General features: G+C 32.9%; 1 protein-coding gene and 1 long non-coding RNA gene across 5 annotated transcripts; both read left to right on the top strand.

The window, feature by feature from the left end:
- The first annotated feature begins 12,383 nt into the window (after nucleotides 1-12,383).
- LOC144575785 (uncharacterized) lies at nucleotides 12,384-14,486 on the top strand. Its single transcript, XR_013518527.1, has 3 exons — nucleotides 12,384-12,612; nucleotides 12,929-13,744; nucleotides 14,200-14,486. It is a non-coding gene; the product is annotated as an uncharacterized LOC144575785 (long non-coding RNA).
- Nucleotides 14,487-16,234: 1,748 nt separating this feature from the next.
- Nucleotides 16,235-18,321, top strand: LOC144575870 (Ribosomal protein L31). Of its 4 annotated transcripts, none has more exons than XM_078326123.1 (3): nucleotides 16,235-16,373; nucleotides 17,472-17,527; nucleotides 17,926-18,321. In XM_078326123.1, exon 3 carries the CDS (start codon nucleotides 17,930-17,932, stop codon nucleotides 18,137-18,139), a length of 210 nt encoding a protein of 69 aa, XP_078182249.1. In that variant the 5' UTR covers nucleotides 16,235-16,373; nucleotides 17,472-17,527; nucleotides 17,926-17,929; the 3' UTR covers nucleotides 18,140-18,321. The 4 variants fall into 4 exon arrangements, with proteins under 4 accessions (XP_078182249.1, XP_078182246.1, XP_078182248.1 ...); XM_078326120.1 differs by having other exon boundaries at nucleotides 17,922-18,321; XM_078326122.1 differs by lacking the exon at nucleotides 17,472-17,527 and having other exon boundaries at nucleotides 16,244-16,373; nucleotides 17,922-18,321.
- Nucleotides 18,322-19,501: the final 1,180 nt, after the last annotated feature.

The raw sequence follows: 19,501 nt of genomic DNA, 5'->3' as shown, positions 1-19,501 counted from the left end.
CAAGTTTAGTATTTTTTTTTTGGAAGCTGATAATAGTATCCGCACTGTACCTGCAGGGGAGACCACTGAAAATTAAATGTGAAAAAAATAACTTTTTGTGGGGATCGCAAAAGTTTCACAATTCGAATTTTTTTCCGAAAGTATTAATATCTATGCATGGAAGTATTTATACCTATGTACGGAAGTATTTATACCTATGAGCTGAACAATTATTTATTGTGCGGGTACTGTAGCGCGAAGATAATAGTACTCGCACTGTACTTGCAGGGGGAATCATCAAAAATTAAATGCAGAAAGATAACTTCCTGCAGGGACTGCAAAATCTCCACAATTTTAATATTTTTTCCATATTATTAATACCTACACAATTTTTTTCTTTCAAATGAGATCCATGATGACGTACTTTCAGACTCGTCACGCAAGTATTTATACCTATACTTGCAAGTATTTTTTACATATGACACTAAAAGTATTAATATCTAAGTATTGAAAGTATTTATATGTATGATGTCAACTATTTTTGTTAGAGAAATGCTGAAGCGGGGATGATTGGAGAACTCAAAAGAGGATAATCATAACAAGTCACGCATCAAAATATTAATATTTTTTTAAGTGTTAATATCTTATCTTTTAAGTATTTTATAACTACGAATGTATACATATCCAAGTATTTTTTACATATGACATTGAAAGTATTAATATCTAAGTACTTAAAGTATTTATATCTATGCATTGAAGTATTTATTCCTATGAAGTCAACTATTTTTATTAGAGAAAGGTTGACGCGAGAACGAGTGCGGGGATTGTAAAAGGAAACTATATAATTAGTGGGGACCATAGAGAAATAATGTTGCTGGAATTTTAGAATAATAATTGATTGAGACTATGTAATTAGTGGCCGGGAGACCATAATACATTATTTCTCTAAGTGCGGGTACTATAGCACGAGTATTGTAGCGCGGGTACTAAAATAATTATTCTTTTTTTAGGAGAATTCAAATGTATTATTTCTTCATCGTAATTTTACTTTTTTTATTTTTTAATAATATAAATTTTAATATTTATATATAAAAAAAAACTATTAGATGTGATTTATATTATTTTTTTTACATGCACACAAAAATTATCAATTTTTGATTTTTATTTTATATGAAATTATGAATTGATAAGTTGAAATTATTATCCATAATTCATCCACAACTGTGCATTTTTTATGCTCTTGACATTAATCAAAACAAAAGAAATATCATAACGTTTTACATGCACACATAAAAAATGGTATAAATCATATGCAACAGTTTATTTTGATATTGAAGTTGATAAAATAAGTTAATAAAATTTAAAAATAAAGACACAATAGAGACATCAAAAATAGTGTAGTTTTGTGCTAATAGTTGTTCTCTAGGGTTGCTTGTTAGTGGTAGAAATTTTGTAGAGGTCACTCTGAACTCTTTTGAACTATACTAAAAGTTCGTCACTAAATGTAGTGAAATCTTTAAATTTAATGTTAGGTAACTATTATTATAAATATTTTTAATGTAGTTCTTTGAATCTATTCATTACAAATAGCTAGTTGACTTAGTTTGTTTTATTGAAAATTGTAAAGTCAAGTGATCAATCCGTTGAAAATGAAAATAAATTACATGATAATATATGGACATCATTTTCTTAGGTAGACAAGTTTTATGCTTATAAAACGATGTTTTAACCTAATTAGTGTTCCTGACGTGGACATGAAATTTATCAGCGTACATATTTCCAATAATAATTTATTATTAATTATAGATGACAGCATCGTCATTTTGTTTGTTTCTGGCTCAAAAATGTGACTTGTAGAATACCAACTTCAATCTCAGTAGCTCGGTAAATTGGTTATATAATTAACTTGTAGAATACTAACTTTTAAATTTTTAGAATTTTTTTACTGTTTTTTTGTGATTTATGAAATACGGCAAAAAATAGCTTGAAAATAAAAGAAAATTGCTAATATTTAGACATTTTTTTGTCATATTTCATAAATCATAAATAGTAGTATTGAAATTTTAAAAATAATAAAAATTAGTATTCTACAAGTTTATTAAATAACAAATTTATTGAGCTACTTAAATCAAAGTTTGAACTTTATAAGATAGGTTTGTATAATTTATTCAACACTTAAACATAATATCCCTTGTAAAATTTTTTTATCAACAAAAATCTCAAACGTGAATGTAATTTTTAAATTTATATATATGTTCAGTTTCAAATTTTAAATCAAGTTATATATGTTTTGTTTTCCTTGCCTTGAGAGTAAAACAAGTCTAATACACAATATATTTCACGCTCAGGTCAGAAATTTTGCTGCACAAAGCAAAATTAAATGAAGACATTTAAAAAAAAAAAAATTGAGTCAAAATGATACGTCCATTTTCCAAAAAAGCCAACCAGTCCCCTAAAATAATCCATTTCCAATTTTAAAGTTTCAACGTCTCCATTTAATTCTTATAATAATAAAAACTATGGTAGAGACGTAGAGTAATGCAGAATGAATTTCTTGATCATAAATATAGTGAAAATCATAAATTATAAATTATAAGTTTTGTTGGTCCGATTTTTTTAATAAATGATAATAATAATCTCTTCATTTCTAAACATATGACAATTTTATGTTTATTTTAATACGTACATGTTTACAAATATATTCATGAATACAGAGATTTAGATCATGGGCTATGATGATTTGAGAAGCAAAGATGTTGTTTTACTTCCTATATTTTCATGTTCGAAGTTTAAACAGTTGAATATGGTCTTTGTATTAAAATGTGTTTGGAGATCAAATTTTACTCTTTTTTTATAAGTTAAAATTTATTGCTTTTTTATAATTTTTCAAAAATTCTAAAAATGATAGTAAAAATTTCCAAATTTTTTTTGTAAAATTTGGTCATCAAGGACATTTTAAAATGGAAATCATGTTGAACGGTTCATATCGACTATCTAGATTTCAAAATTACAAAATATGAGTATAAAGTAAAATATGGATGCAACAGACATAATATAATAAAATATTTAAATACGATTTTTTTTTTTTGCTATTTATTTTGAAAAGGGCTGAAAGGAAAAAAAAAAACAAATGGAAATTAAAAGACTAACAAGGCAGCGAACCTCCGAATTTTTTGTATAAACCATAATTAGAAAAAAGATTTTTATGAAACCAACATGATTATTTTTTTTTTTTTTACAAAAATCATAAGAACCGAAATATCATTTCGGTTCCTTTTTTTTTGAGACCAAAATGACATTTCAGTCTTAGGATTTTTCACAAATTTCGAGAAAAAATACATGGGACCGAATTGTCATTTTAGCCCCAAAAAGAAATTAAAAAAAAATTCAGAACTGAAATGACATTTCGATTCTTATATTTTTGTAAAAAATATAATCATGTTGATTTCATAAAAATATTCTTTTCTAATTATGATTTATAAAAAAAATTCCAAACCTTCTGCTGGCAAAAGTTGCGGTCATTTTTTTTAATACCCAACATAAAAAACAAATTTACCAAACTAACTAATCTTTTGATTTTTTTTTATATCTACCCAGACCGCCTGGCATGCAGGCGGTCCAGATCTGTAATGAACCGCCAGGTGGTGGGACGGTCCGCTAGGAGACCTGACCGCCCACAGCCCGGGCGGTCCACTATGCATCAATTGTGATAACTGCTTCTTATTATATTTTTCTGCAAATGCTTTAGTGCACATCTTAATGGGTAACTTATATTAATCTGGGCCGTCGGTTAAAGTATTTTCATTCTAGGAGTATGCGGGGGGTGGCAGCAGCCCCCTGCGAGCGGTGTCTGATTAATATAAGTCAACTGACTTCTCTGTTGAGCCCGAAGAATTTTATTTTCAGAGAAGTCAATTGAATGAAAATCCTTTAACCGACGGCCCAGATTAATATAAGTTACCCATTAAGATGTGCACTAAAACATTTGCAGAAAAATATAATAAGAGACAGTTATCACAATTGATGCATAGTGGACCGCCTGGGCTGTGGGCGGTCAGGTCTCCTAGTGGACCGCCCCACCACCTGGCGGTTCATTATAGATCTGGACCGCCTGCATGCCAGGCAGTCTGGGTAGATATAAAAAAAAATCAAAAATTGGTTAGTTTGATAAATTTGTTTTTTATGTTGGGTATTAAAAAAAATGACCGCAAAAGTTGATAATAGTTATAATAAAAACTGTACCTAGTCAAATAAAAGGAAGCATGATAATACATGAATAGGACTACACCCTTGTGCCTCGTCATTTCCTAGTGGATGCGAAGGGCTCAAGGACACGTATCCCCAGAAAATGGGACCCGCATTTGATATTCGCTCTTCATGTGATAAGTGGACCCCACCAATCATACAGTAGTTGCTCTTGTGCCTGTGTGGGCCATATTTCTGCTCTCTTCCAAAATTCTGCCCATACCAGTCTGAATTCAGATCCAGTGCAACACCTGACCGTGTAGAATGAGATCTTAATCGTCCTTTTTTAAAAAATTGGCACGCATTTCAAAGCAGACACCCATATATTATAATTAGGAGGGTTCAAATGCAACCAAATTTTTGTGCACCCAAATGCACCCTACCCTATCTTTCAAATCATTTTTCTCCATTTTCAAAGTCTGAATAATCAATCCGAACCGTTAGATGCGATCTATATATTAAGATGTGCTTGGAGACCAAATTTTACATTTTTTGGAATTTTTTCACTATTTATTAAGCCACTTTGAAAATCGCTGATTTTACATTTTCTAGACCATTGGATCAGCGATTTTCAAAGTGGTTTAATAAATAGTAAAAAAATTCCAAAAAATATAAAATTTGGTCTCCAAGCACATCTTAATATATAGATCTCATCTAACGGTTCGGATTGACTATTCAGACTTTGAAAATGGAGAAAAATGATTTGAAGGATAGAGTGCATTTGGGTGCACAAAAATTTAGAGTGCATTTGAACCCTCCTCTATAATTAGATACTAAATATATTTTTGATGCGGCTGACGGCTGTGAGTATTAATAATACGGTCAGGTATCTTAATGGTACCCGCTCTACTAATCTCCCCTCTTTTTTTCTCGATCATTATTTGGAAAAGAGTGAATTCACATCCAGTGCAATAAGTAAATCCAGATCGTTTTTTTTAACTTGACACAAATCTCATAACGGACTCTTATAGTTTTAAGTATTGGATTGAATTTGATACGGTTGAAATTAATTCAGAACGTCTGTCTATTCATTGCAACCCTCTAATATCTGGAATTCGTATCCCCTTAGGTTACTTGACTAAGTAGAACTGAGTCAGACGGTCCGAAAATGGAATTTTTAACTTGGCACGCATCTCAAAGCACAAAATAATATTGCCCCCTGCTGTCGTTCTAATCTCCCGCTGGCTGAAATTAAATCTGAGCCGTCCATTTCAATTGTGTCGAGTCAGGTGACTTGGAGGGTACGGATCCCAATATCTGAGGGAACACACACTCGATAAAGAGTAGGGCGGAAAGCATGGTAAAATTTATCTGAGCCCTATCACAATCACTAAGGTCCTGTTTGGCCAACTAATGGAAATGAAGGTAGACATAGAAAAGGTAAAAATTTGAAATGTTTTTTACTGTTTTTGTGGGAAGAAAAAAATTCAGTTGACGCGAACAGTAATGCAGCCAAACACGTCCTAATGGAGTTTGACAAAATAAAAAATATGTTACATATAGATAAAAATAACTATATCATGTTTAACATGATTAAGATTGTTTGATCATCAAACAGACGTCCACAAATTAAAAATGTTGAGTTTCAATTTGTTAGATACAAGATTTATTTTTATATATATCAAATTTAATATACGGTTAATTGAACATATCTATTATGTATTTTTTTTTTTAATTTCATAAGCTCAAGTTTGTTATATGATTAGTCTGTTGTCAATACTTTTAATCCTTATATATACATATAGACAAATAAAAATAATTATAAAGAAATAAATTTCTCATTAGATCATTAAACTTTATTTAAAAAAAATAGCTCACCGAACTTTATTTCATTAATAAGCCATTGAACTCTCAAATTGTTCATCAAATTATTCTGTTTTGTTTTAATCAAAACTCATTGGATTTGTAAGTGCTATCTACGTCAATGAAAGATTGTCAACATTCAACAAAAAAGTTCGGTATATATATCATCATACTTATCTTTTATTTAGATTGAGCCATAACATTAGAACAGATTAAAAAATTGGTGGCTCATGAGATGCATCCAAATCTGATGATACATAACCGATGCATAAAAGCACAAAGTATAATGCCCTCCAAAACATATATGCCTATCATATTGCTACAATAATTGTGCTATCGTTTTAGGTAATTTATTTTAGAGGTTATCAAACTTTGCCATTTTATTAATTGAAAAAACTGTCGTTTTTAATATATTTTTATTGAAATAGAGATGGGGTCAGATCTTTCAATTGTATATATCCACAAGTAATTTTTCAAGCGAATTTTAAACCTAAACTACTCGGACAGAATATCTTATCTCAGATTAAGAACTAATTTCTCTTATTTTTTTTCAAAAACCGATCTTTGAAATTTGCTGCTAGCCCATAAATTTTTAACTAGTTTTAATTAGGTAATGCGGACATAGATGTAGCTAATATGAATTTTTTTTTTCTTTTTGCTGATGTGAATAATCTATAGTTGAAGTGGCCATACCTTTTTGTTGATATATGACATGCTTTTCGGTAGATGTCAATGTTGATATTAACCCTCCATTTGCTTTTGAAAGGAAGTATAGCAAATATATTTAAAATTCAATGACTTAAAAAAAAAAAAATTAAGTACAATGACCAATCGACCTTTTATTAAATACTGAAGCCCTTACCAAGCAGGAATTCAAGGGAGCTTTTTTCTGATTTTGAACCCAATATTATTCAGATCTCTTGCAAAAATTACTATACAGATAATTAATGTAGCGAGTGGGCTAGTATGACCATAGTGACAAGATACCCGAATTATACCCGTTTAATTCTTTTTTGGGGTAATGTCGAACCGAACGCCGAATTATTCGGTTGACCGAACTTTGACCGAATTAAACCCGAATAATTCCCGAATTTTACGAATTATTCACGAATTTTTCCTGAATTTTTCCAAGAACAATTATTTTTATTTTTTATTTTTTTTGCTCCCTTGCATGACTGAGATTTCTGATCCAGATAATTCCGAATCATTCCCGAATTATACCAGAATTATACCCGAATCACGAATTTTTGATCTCACCGAACCGAACCCGAATAATTCATTTGTCACTATTTTAGGAAAAATTATATCGTGTTCTATAGGACAAAATGTACCGCAGAAAATCAACAAACAAGAAGAGCATAGCCCACGTGTCTAGCCAGAGACGGCCGCTGGCCCCACCGCTGTCTTGAGCCAACCAACAGTTGACAGTTCACAAAATCTTTTATTTATACTCTTCCGAATTTTCTGCTACCATAGTTTGTGTTTTTTATGGGTAAAAGTGCGTAATTGATAACTTTTATCTCTGCAACACGATAGTTACATAGACATTGCCACTTATTCGATATCACATCTGACGGGAGCTTTACTTCGTTTGTTGCCATGTAAATGAAAAAATAAATAACTACAGGGCCGAAATTTTTATTAATAAGAAATTATTTAAATAAATATCGATAATAGAAAACGGATTTGATTTTTTTCGAGATATAGAGAAAACGTAATAGTTTATAACGTCATCTCTAGATGTTATAGACTATCACGGCCAGGAACAACCTATTTCTATCAGGAACAAATCCTGTTTTGGCAAGAAGTGGTCTTGTTTTGTCCAAGAACTGGCACTGTTTTGGTAGAAACTGGCTCTGTTCCAGCCGTAATAGTATATAACGTCGAAAAAACTCATATTTATTCTCCATTATTGATATTTAATTAATTAATTAATTTCCTATTAATAAAAATTTCGGCCTGAATGGGTGCTCTGATTTTTACCAGGTCAGATACTTGACTGGATCTGAATTCAGAAAATTCTCCAAGTTTATTATAAACAAAAGGATACAGTTGAAAGAGAGAAGAGGGGTGCTGCCTAAGGAAGAGTACATTATGATAAAAATAAAAATAAAAGCTGTACTAATTGCTTAAGCGCGGAATCATTTTTCTTTCTTTTTACAACCAAACATATTCTTCCGAGAGCAAGAATGCATGATAATGTCTGCTTGAAATAGAAGATAAAAGTACAAAATTAAATCTAAGTTAAGATGTAATTAATCGCTCACGCCAAAGCAAAATGACAAGGCACTTTATGAACGTGCATCAAAATTAGAAACAATACAAGCAATTAATAGAAAATTAAATTTGCTGAGTTCAGGAATCAGAATATCTATTAACAGGTATATGGATGCAAGCAATCGGTCTTCTTCCTAAATTGTATAATCAAACAAAGTATTAGGCAATAGAAAATATAAATTCACCTCAAGGTGATTATCAGGAACGGAACTAGAAAATTGAGATAGAGGGGGCTGGATGAATAAAGGAAATTGAGATAGAAGGAATTGGATGAATAAGCGTCATGTAATTTTATTTTATAAAGGAGGCTAATAGTGATATTTTTTGTAAAATTAAAAAATTTTAAAGTAAAGAATGCAAAATTTTCAAAGAATTGGGGAGCTTAGCCCCCTTGTTTTACCATGTAGTTCTGCCACTGGCAGTGGCGGAATCAGGAATGATCGATAGGGGGGGGGTATATATACTAGTTTCTCAGGATGGGGGGGGGGGGGGGGGGTCTAACTGTCGCTTTGGCGCGGCGCAAAGGAAGACAGTCTGTATATTTTATGGGCCTAACTAATTATTAAAGGGGTCTCTGTATATTTTCTACATCATCTCCATAGACATTCATTTCGAACACACTGAATTATTAAAGGGGGCTCTGTATATTTTCTGGACCAAGGAGAAGGCCAGGCTGGAACTAGCCCCTGCCTTGGTTCCGCCCCTGACCACTGGTGATAACCCATGGGCCTGGCTAATAAAAAAAGGTTAAAAAGAAAAGAAAAGAAGAAAAAACAAATATTTAACCTAAAAGTAATTGATTAAAGGACATTGGCAAATTAAATATCAAAATAGAATAATGAATCCAAAGCAAAAGGACAGTTTAATTTATTTCCAACAAACGGCTTGATTATATTTGATCATCTTTTTCACTTTATGAGGCATGCACACGGTGTCAAATTTAATTTAGAATAAACTGATAAAGTATAATACAAACATTTATAAAGGTGCATAAGCAAAAACCTACGACGTACACTTCCTTTGGAAAAAAAAAACACATATATAACAGGATATGGATGGACCCCTACTTAAGAACGAAACTTTTATTGCAGTATTACATGTGATGATGTACGATCTGAAAAATAAAGTACTCTGATTATATAGTTTATATGTTATCTTAGTTTAACACAAGGCAAAAGGAGAAAAAAGAGCATGGCACCTACCAGCTAGGCAGCTCAGCACTACAGGATATAAAGACCACTTTGTCCTTGCATGAGACCCTTTTCCAACTGGATAATTAATTAATTAATTATAACATTGCACGTCTAGCTTCTTGTGCATAGACAACTCAAATGCCTTACCTTTTGAGCTAATTCATGGTGTCATCACCTGACACCTACATAACCCTTTTAATTGTAACTAAATTGGTAGTAAAAATAAACCAAACTAATTAATTTCATTGATACATAGAAAACGCCGAAAGCATAGTCTTTACTTTTTTATTTGAGCAGAGAGATACACAATGATAAATTTTGCTTGTGAAGAGCAAATTTTTTTTTTTTGCCTCCTTATTAGTCTTTAAAATAAATAAAGAGGATAATAATGACCACATAATTAAACAAGCTAATTGTTAACAAGTCTATAAGATACGCAATAAAAAAGAGTCAAGGTGGTCCGATGAATATCAGATAAATTTTGATTTAATGTCTAATTTTGTGCAAATTAATTGTGCATGAATCTTGACACGAATTGAACGGTTCCGATCGAACATCGAATCGAGAAAACATAAAATTAGATCAAAGAGAAAAATACATATTATAGTAAAAAAATGTTAAACCAAGTAAATTTTTAAGATAGCTACAGTTTATTACTTTATTATATCATTTTTGCATCACAAAATTTGCCGGAAAGTAGTGTTGCATACTTGCATCGGAACAGAAATATTTAAATTAAGAATTCTTTGGGAAAACCTCTTCAATTAAAGAATAATTAATGCAAATATACCTTTCATAGTTTCATAGTACTATACAGCTCAAAGAGCATGGCGTCATAACGGACAAGTGCACTTTTTAGAGGCCAATGTCATTGCCTCAAAGCAAGGTTTTATGTACTGTAATGCTGTCAGCCTGACAGGTGTAGTGTGATGTGTCTATGATATCTACGGTTGGTAACTAAAGTTGTTGAAGGAATTAAGATAACGATATTGACATGCATCAAAGATATTTATACTTTATATGATATGGATGGGAATGAGAAAACATAGATGGATGTGAGTGATCGAAATCTTTGTATTGTAATTAAGAAAACACAAGATGTCATTATGGAATCTGTTGTAACTTATAGCAAAACCCGACTCCTAGATCTACTCTTCAATAACGACTTGGACCACATAAAATTAATATAATAAAGAGCCGTATAAACCCGTAATATATAAATTGAAATCATAACTAAAGAAAACTCGGCCTTTTGGGGTAAATATTTTAACAGAGCAGTTCTGATTTCATGCAGCGCATGGACTATAGAATCAAAACTGCACTGCATAAGGTTAGGACGCTACATGAAGCTAAAATAGCTCCGTTAATATCCTTACCATCAGCTCCGTTCTTCTTTTTATCGAATAAGTCGTTCAGTCTTGATCTGCATGGAAGCATCTGGAAATGGCCTTTTCCATGTTAATGGGCTAAGTACGGCCCATTAATCACGTTAGTCTTAGAGAAAGTCGCAATTATTTAGGCCTCTCCAGTTTTAGAAGCAACGAGTTTAGTACTAGAAGAACCGTGACAAATGATTCGCATCTGAAGCCTGAATTGAAATCAATAGTTTGGATTCAAATAATATTTTTTTAGTACACACTAAGTAATAATATGATAATAATTTTTTTTAATTTAGATCATTTATCGCATTTATTTTAGTATATTTAAATTTAAAAGTACTCCATCTATTAGTCTTTTTATGAAAATACTAAAAATATAAAAAAAAAACTTCAAAAAAATAGATGCAGAACTTTAGAATTCAGATGCAAAAATCTTAAAAACTTTAATTCTCTGACGCATTTAAAAATAAATTTAAAATTAATTAAAGTCTACCGCTGACAATGTCAGCCGTATTAATTATATCCTACCACTAGCATTGCGAGCGGTAGCGTTATAATATGAGATTTTAAATTTCATGTTAAGTTTTGATTTGTGATTGTTTTTCAGAGTAGAGTTAAAATTAGGGGTGGAAACGGTCGGATACGGATATGAATAGTTACAGATATGGATATGGATATGGATTGGATGTGAAATGGATACGGATACAGATACGAATATAATTCGGATAATTAGTAAAGCAAAAAAAAGATATATAATAATAACGGTTTTTCTTGAAAGTAAAAATTCATATATCTTCATTTTATTATTAGTACTTTTAAAATAATCAATGTTATTTAATTATTGGAAGATAATTGTATAAAGATGGTAAATTTCAATATTTATGATGATGTAAAGTTTGAGGACTAAACTAATATTATAGTTACATCTCAATTCTATCTAACATAATCCTTGGAGAAAGTAAAATTTTAATTAGCATGCAGGCGCGGAGGTGTTTAAAGGGAATGAAGGTCAATTGATCCTCATTTATTTTCCAATTTTTTGTACTCGAATACAATTTTCTTTATAATTTAGAATAAAATACTATTGATACTGTAATATTCATTCCATTGATAACAAGAAAATTTAATATAATTAATCCATTGAAGATATATGAAATGGGCTCATGCCTTTTTTAAAAAAAAAAAATTGATCCATTGTGTTTGACCCTATAGTCAGAATATCTGGCTCCACCCCTGTTAGCCTGGATACATCTGTACTTGCGTTTAATTTTTTTATATTTACTCCTATGAATAAAATTTTCGGCTCTTTCTGTTGGTTCTTATTTATCCTGATCTGAATTTTGTTATCGGATTAATTAGGCTCGAAATTAATACGAGCTGGGCCATAATATATGTTGGGCCCAATTCGCTTCTCTCATTTGCTTTTTAAAATTTGTAGGTTCCAGTTCCACCGTCGATTTACTTCTTTTCTCTCTCCCTATCGACTTCTTTCCGTGCATACGCAAAAACACACTCGAACGAAGCCTAGAAGAAACGCACTCCTACGTCTTTCTCGATTCACCGAAATCACTGCAACTCGAACGAACCCTTGCCATCTCCTCTCCTCGCCCTCGACGGTCGGAAAAATTCCATTCCCTGGCAGGCGGCGCTCACACGAGAAGATAGGATCCTCTGTCGCCTCCGCTATTCGTCGCATCTCTCGTTCCAGTACTCTCCATGACACCTACAGTCACAGGGTTAGAACAAGAACCTATTCTAACTAGGAATTGTTGCACTCTTTTTCTTTTTCTTTTCGCTCCTTTGCAAATAGAAAGTTAAAAGGCCAGTCGTGTCCACTATGGAAATTTGAATACCAAAGTACAAAATGCGATTGCTCTTGGTGTAAATTTGATTGCTTTAATCTGTCAGATTTAGATAATTTATAAAGTATTTGTGTTCTGAAAAAGGAGAATGGTTTATGGAGGATAAAATTTGACATATATAGTATGGGTTTTATTTCCACTGCATATTAGTGCTACACAGTGCTAATGGATGATATTTTTATTTTTAAAGAAGGTACATGGATGGAACGTAGATTCTTCTAGGTCAGGCGCCATTGCAAACAGTTACCATCGAAGGAAGCCAAGATGAGACCGTGTTGGGCTGATCTCCCAGGTGATCTGCTAGCAAACATTGCTGAGAAGGCTTCCGCCACCAACACACAATACATTCATCTCAGAGCGGTTTGTAAGGCGTGGCGAAGTTCCCTGAGGCCCCACCCACACCATCTCTCTCCCCAATTTCCATGGCTCATGCAGCCCGGAGGATATCACTTTCTATAATAACTTGGTTTATATGGTGAATTCTAAAAAGAAAATATCTGTTTATGATCTTGAGCACCATTCCATGTGGACCTTCCCTTCCAAAATCAACTTCTACAACAGCAGACGTGATCAGATTAATTTGGTTGAGGGGGATGCCAATTCTAGTGGACCCCTTATAGTTAGAACTATTGATTGTAAACCTATGGACTGGTTTAGGAAGACTAAGATTTATGTGTATAAGTGTTGGGATGATCGTCAGAGATGGCGTCGAGTGAAGGACATTGGAAAGCGGGTGCTTTTTGTCAATGGGAGGCATTCGATTATTTTGCAATCAGATGAAAAACAAGAGAATGAAGTATACTATTACGTAAGATATTCTGTGACCATTGATTCTTTTTGTGTTGTCATAAATCGGGCTAATTTGGAAAGTGGGAAGGAGCTTCCACATGAGCTGGGCCCGATGGAAGTATTTCCTTCAATATGTAGAATGCCCTTTTGGGTTACACCTAGCCTGATCTAGCGGTCCTTGTGATTTATAAAATATGATCGCACCTGCTTGTAACAGGTACTGATCCCTAATTCTTCTTTTTTCAAAAGATAAATATTGTATGTTATGTCATTGGCAGCACTACATACCTATTTATGTTTTCTAACTGATTTATAATGGTTGTTAGTAGTTATATATGCATATAGTGTCGTTAGTATACTCGCGACAACACTGTAAATACATATGCATTCTTTCTAACTGATTTAAAATGGTCATAAGTAGTTACAAAAGCATATTTTGTCGTTAGCATAAAGCATTTTTTGTCATTAGTGTACTATCTGACAACAAGCGTGATCACCATCATTAAATGGTATCTGGGATATATACATTCACTGATGTAATGACGCCAATTTTATTTGTATCAGTTTGATCGATCACTGTCATTGTATCAGAATGTGACAATTCTCAGCTTGAAATGCTTAAATTTTTCATTAAGAGTAAGATGTACTTATTACACTTTTCTTAATTAACAGGAATCAAGAATCCTAATGATGGCAGTGCATATACATTCTCTTCGAGTATCTGATTCAATAGTGATATGGGACTAGGAATAGAAGGTGGCACTACTAAATTTCTACTAATGAAGGATTTGAGCATGCAATTAGATAAATATGAAACTAAACTTTTGCTTTTATTTTAATTTTATCTTTTTTTTCATACTAAAATTATCTTTAATCCAATGTGCTCTGTAGTTTGTGCTTTGTTTTATATCTTACTCTTTTAACTGCTACTAGATATTATGGAGTATTGTGTTTGAGGATATCTGTGTTTGTTTTGAAGAGTTCAAAATGCTAAGAGGTACATGAATGAGGTATGTGCACGCCATGCACATCAAACAGTAACTCAGGGATTGCACTAGTTAGTTCCTCTAGTCTGGTACCATCATCTGCCATGTTGGTAAAAGGAAGACCAGATGAACTCTCTTTGTAGTTGTGAGGTCATCTGTTATTTGTTTCTTCTTGCTTTTGTGGTTGCTATGTACATGTGATATTTGTCTTTTTAGAACCTCAATGATGAACAGCTTATGCTGTTCAAGCCCCAAATCTAGTAAAGAAAGAATTTTGTCATTTTTTCATTCATCATTATTGTATTTATTCAGACCTCGATACTTAGATCGTTCTATAAAGTTTTTATAATGAAAAATGCATCGCTCCTACATGAAATAGACTTTGACTGGTGGGAGCAAATAGAACTGGTTGTGGGACACCATAATTATCTTGTTACTTTTCTTTATATGAACACAGCATAGACACTGAGCTGTGTCTGTGCTTGTGTGTGCATAGTTGTGCCCATGGTATAATTTGTTATTGGCTACAAATGGAACAAGTATAGACACTGATCTGTGCATTTGCCTGTATTGGAATCCCAAATGAAAAATTGATCTGATTGTGACATGGTTCGAAATGGTGACTAAAAAAATAGAGCGATTTAAAAATAAATAAATTAAGATATCATTTTGGGATCTTTGACCTCTTTTGGTGTTCAGGAAATGGAGCATAATGTCTTGAGTCTCTGAACTAAAACAAAACAAAAACAGAATAAAAAGGAAATAATGCACATGTGGCAGTATTAATGGGGTGATTTGGCGATGATGAATAATCTGAGCCTGTCATTTGCCTCACACACTCAATTTTTTTTTTCTGCTGCTTTTCTTTACCATATAACAGGCTCTTGTATCCAATTCTGAACCGTTCAATTTATTGAACAGTTTGGGTCTGTTTTCTGATGAATGGGTTCAGCTACTCTCTAATCGTACAAATTTCATTGTACAAAACGGACTCTTGGATAATAATTGCATTATTGAGTGGTTAACAAACTTGCTACTCAATAATATTGCATGTTATTGTTTTGGTAATTTGGGGCTTATATTAGTTTTCAGTATCTAATAAAACCGGTGGCTTTGTTAATTTTTAGAAAAATCAATGCTAATTTGTGATGCTTGGGTAAATTTAACAAGCACATGTGGCAAGATATGTATTAGGTTGACATTTTGGATAAATTAGTCGATACTCGGAAGGTGCATGGTTTGGTTATCAGTGGTGGTAGCCATGATGTAGGTTATCTCAAATATTTTGGTCTTGTTTTGTAGTTTGCAAGTAGAAATCAGTGGCTTTGTCATTTTTTTTCCAAAGAAAAAAAAAAGACATGTGCAAACTATGCTTACAATTATTGCAAGCAAATTTACCAACTGAGCCACAAGAATGCATAAACCCTCTATCAAGCTTGTGAATATTGGAGATGCACAATTTCATATACAAAGAGCTAATACACAACAAAGAAAAGACATGGTTTATCCGTCTACAGTAGTCCAGCCAAGTTGGCCAGTTGTCTATAATCCAAGCCCATGTATAATTGTTGCAAATTTTACCTATTCCAGAGACGGCCCAACATTTTTCGAAGCTCAGCCCAATTTGTTTATTTCTTTTTCTACAGCCCACAGCTCTGTCCTCGCTCGCCTTTGCTGCTTCCTCTAGGGCCCTACCCGCTACGGCGTACTCGATATGCGAAGTTGCGAACTGCCAAAAGGAAAAATCGCGAAGAGAAACAGCAGCCAGAGAGAAAAAGAGAACAGCAATCAAAATCAAAAATCGAGAGAAGAAAAAAGAAAAGTGCGAGCTCAGGCGGGACGGAAGGCTCAGCGGCTCAGGTAACCCTATTTTTTTTTTTTTTTCGCACCAGCGCCACGGCCCGTGCATGGCTCTGGTGCTCTGCCGTAAACCCTAACCTGCGAACCTTCTTCCCATTAGCACTACCCTGTGTATTCAATTTTACAATTTCTCACTGACTAAGAAAGAAAATGGTGAGTTGCGGCTGCGGAACTTTGCGGAGGCGAATTGGGTTTAGTAGTTAAAATATAGTAATTTTTTTATTTAGAAATTTAATTTGTAGTACTGTAATTAATAGTTAAAATAGTGATTTTTGCCAAACCCTGATGGAAATCTTGACTATGACTACCTGTTGGGCGGAGGGGGGGAGGGGGGGGGCGGGGGGGGGGGGGGGGGGGGTTCAGAATCTTGAAATGGATTGGTTGGCAGAGAAGAAGACCTTGAGATGGCAGTAATGGCGAAGCTTTGAGTCGTCATAATTCACATCCCTGATTTGCACAAAAGAATGAATGAAAATTGGTTTGTCCAGAGCAAATTCGGTAAATCAAACCGAAAGACTGATTGGTTCCCTGAGCCAAAGAATCATCAAATTTATCTTCATCCTTCTATAGTACTAATTTCATGAATTTAATAATGCATTGTAAATTGTGCATACATGCGTCAGAAGAAATATGTAGCAAGTTTCTGTAAAAAAAACTTATAAAGATGGAGATCTCAACTAAATTCGAACTGGCCTCACCATTTAGACTCTCACTTGAATACAAATGCATAATCATTGAAAATTATAATCCTAGGGTTTCATCAGAGTGAATTTACCCACATGAGCAGCAAAGACAAGTATCAATTAAGAACCTCGTATTGAGTCACCCTTAATAGCGTGAGGAGACAGTTGCAGGAAAGTGAAATAAGGGAAGTTGAAGAAAGACATGCCTGGAAATGAAAATTTGAAATTATGAGATGCTCAGAAAAAAATGAAATTAACATAGATATAGATGGAGCAATGGAGGGACACCTTCCTCTTATTTTTAAAGAGACTGCAATAACATGTGCTCACTAAAAATGGGAAGTTGTCTAAAATTGTGGACAAGAGATTGGGGATGTTATTGATTAAACTAAACTCAGTTACATATGCTTTGCAGAGTACTGAGGTTCTCTCTCCCTCCCCTTCCCTCCTCACTGGTTCTACATCTCTCAGGTAGCTAACCATCGCCTTGCAAATCTCAGCCGTTCTAACACCTGCCTGGTACCTTATTCGGCCCGCATCCATAAAGCCTGATTTAGATCAATGTGTTTCAATTAGGCCTGTGAAATTAAATTTGCTGACCTGTTTTTGTGTAAATTAATACGTATCATTGCTATTTACTATCATATTTACCCAATTTACCGTTCTATTTTGCAATCGGCATCAATTTAGTACTTGACGGTCTGAAAGATTCTCAATTTAATGTCATATGAACCTCAACAATGAAAGCAAACTGCATGTGTTTGAACTACTAAGTGTGTGATGTTATATGGATCTGATACGTACCAAAGTTTAGTCCTTGGTTTAAATTGCTCATCACAAATTGTTAATTTATTGTTTTTGTTAGATAGAAATATGAAAAAAGGGATACACCCTCAAATGCAATGGGTCTCTTATGTTACCCAAAGCGGCCGGTTGATAAATATCATGATGACGAAGATACATGATGTGGGGAAGATTTACCATTTGCGGGCCAAGCGTCAGATGGCACAGAACGTTGGCCAGATTGCCAAATTCAACCGCCGGTATGGACTAGAACAGGATGAAGAGGCGAAACCAAAATAAATTTTATTGTGTAAGAGTTTTCTTCTTCATGGTTGGATCCTTTTTAAATAATGAGTTTTGTCTTTTAAGGGCTAAGCACTTCATTTGTTTTTTATTTTTTTATTTTTTATTTTTAGTTATTATGTTGGCTGGATATAAGATAAGTTGATGGATCAGAGCCTGATATTGCTTATGTTGCATTTGCTTGAATCTAGTTATTATCTTGCCAGTTTGTTTGGTTAGACTTGGTTCCAATAAGATCAGAAAAAAAAATTGCATGCTGTATGAGTTGTACATGTTATGTGAAATCATGTTCCTAATAGTTTATCTCTATTAGATGTGTTTTGGGCCTTGTGAATCTTATTATAGGTGTTATGATGTTTATTTTTCAAAATTTGAATATCAAGTTATATCATATACATAATTCAAATTTACTAATCTGCAACAATCATATAATTGGGGCAGGGTAAAGTACATTATATCTATTAATATTTGTAACTTAGTCTTTTGCGTTTTTTAATTCTCCGAAGCAAAATTCTGACATGGAATCACCTCAACTTGATATTATTGGTGCCATAACCAAAATTATACTGAGATAGTAGACAAGCACCTTAATTATTCTTTACATTTTGGTGAAGGGTTCTCCAATATGTACTCTTTATTTCCTTTATCTATATAGACATGAAAAAGATCATGTTATGTGCAGTTCATGTCACATGCATGTTGGTTGTTTGTATTATTGCTAGTTGAAAGGTATTCTTTTGTTCCTATACCTAATTTTGGGGCCAAATGTTGAGATTCATATCTGGTGCAAGTATTATTATTACATCACACATTCACACGTGCTAACACACTTTCTTATAAGTACGCAGTGTTTTATTTACCAGTATATATTTGATTGTGAAAAAATTAGCAGTGGGATATTAGCCATGCCTGTTTATGGATTGGAAAATGTCAACCACTCTTGCTTTTCAGTAAGCAATAAAAATATCAAATTATTTGGGGTAGTTATTTCAAGAAAATCCCATCTTTTTATAACGGTTAAAACCTGATTTCCACACTAACCAGAAAGGAAAAGATGTGCCAAGCAATCCTCCGTCTATTTTTTTCTCTAATTGTTTTAATTGTAAAAATATCAGTTTTATGATATAAACACAAGATTTAATTACTTGCGAAAAATAAGTTTCTTATTAATGAACACTAGTTCAATTACTTAAGAGACTATTTAGTATTTCAGTATGTTATAAACATGTGTTTATCCATGAATTGTCAGTGAATGATTGGACCATAAAAAAATAACAATTTTGTATGTATCTAAAAAAATAACAATTTTGTATGTATCTAAAAAAATAATAAAAGATTTCCAAAAAAATAAAAAAATTA

This window comes from Carex rostrata, chromosome 24, assembly GCF_964058835.1.
Source record: "Carex rostrata chromosome 24, lpCarRost1.2, whole genome shotgun sequence".
NCBI classification, from domain to species: domain Eukaryota; kingdom Viridiplantae; phylum Streptophyta; class Magnoliopsida; order Poales; family Cyperaceae; genus Carex; species Carex rostrata.
Note: the sequence above shows the minus strand (reverse complement) of the source record. Positions and strands in the feature narration are given on the sequence as shown.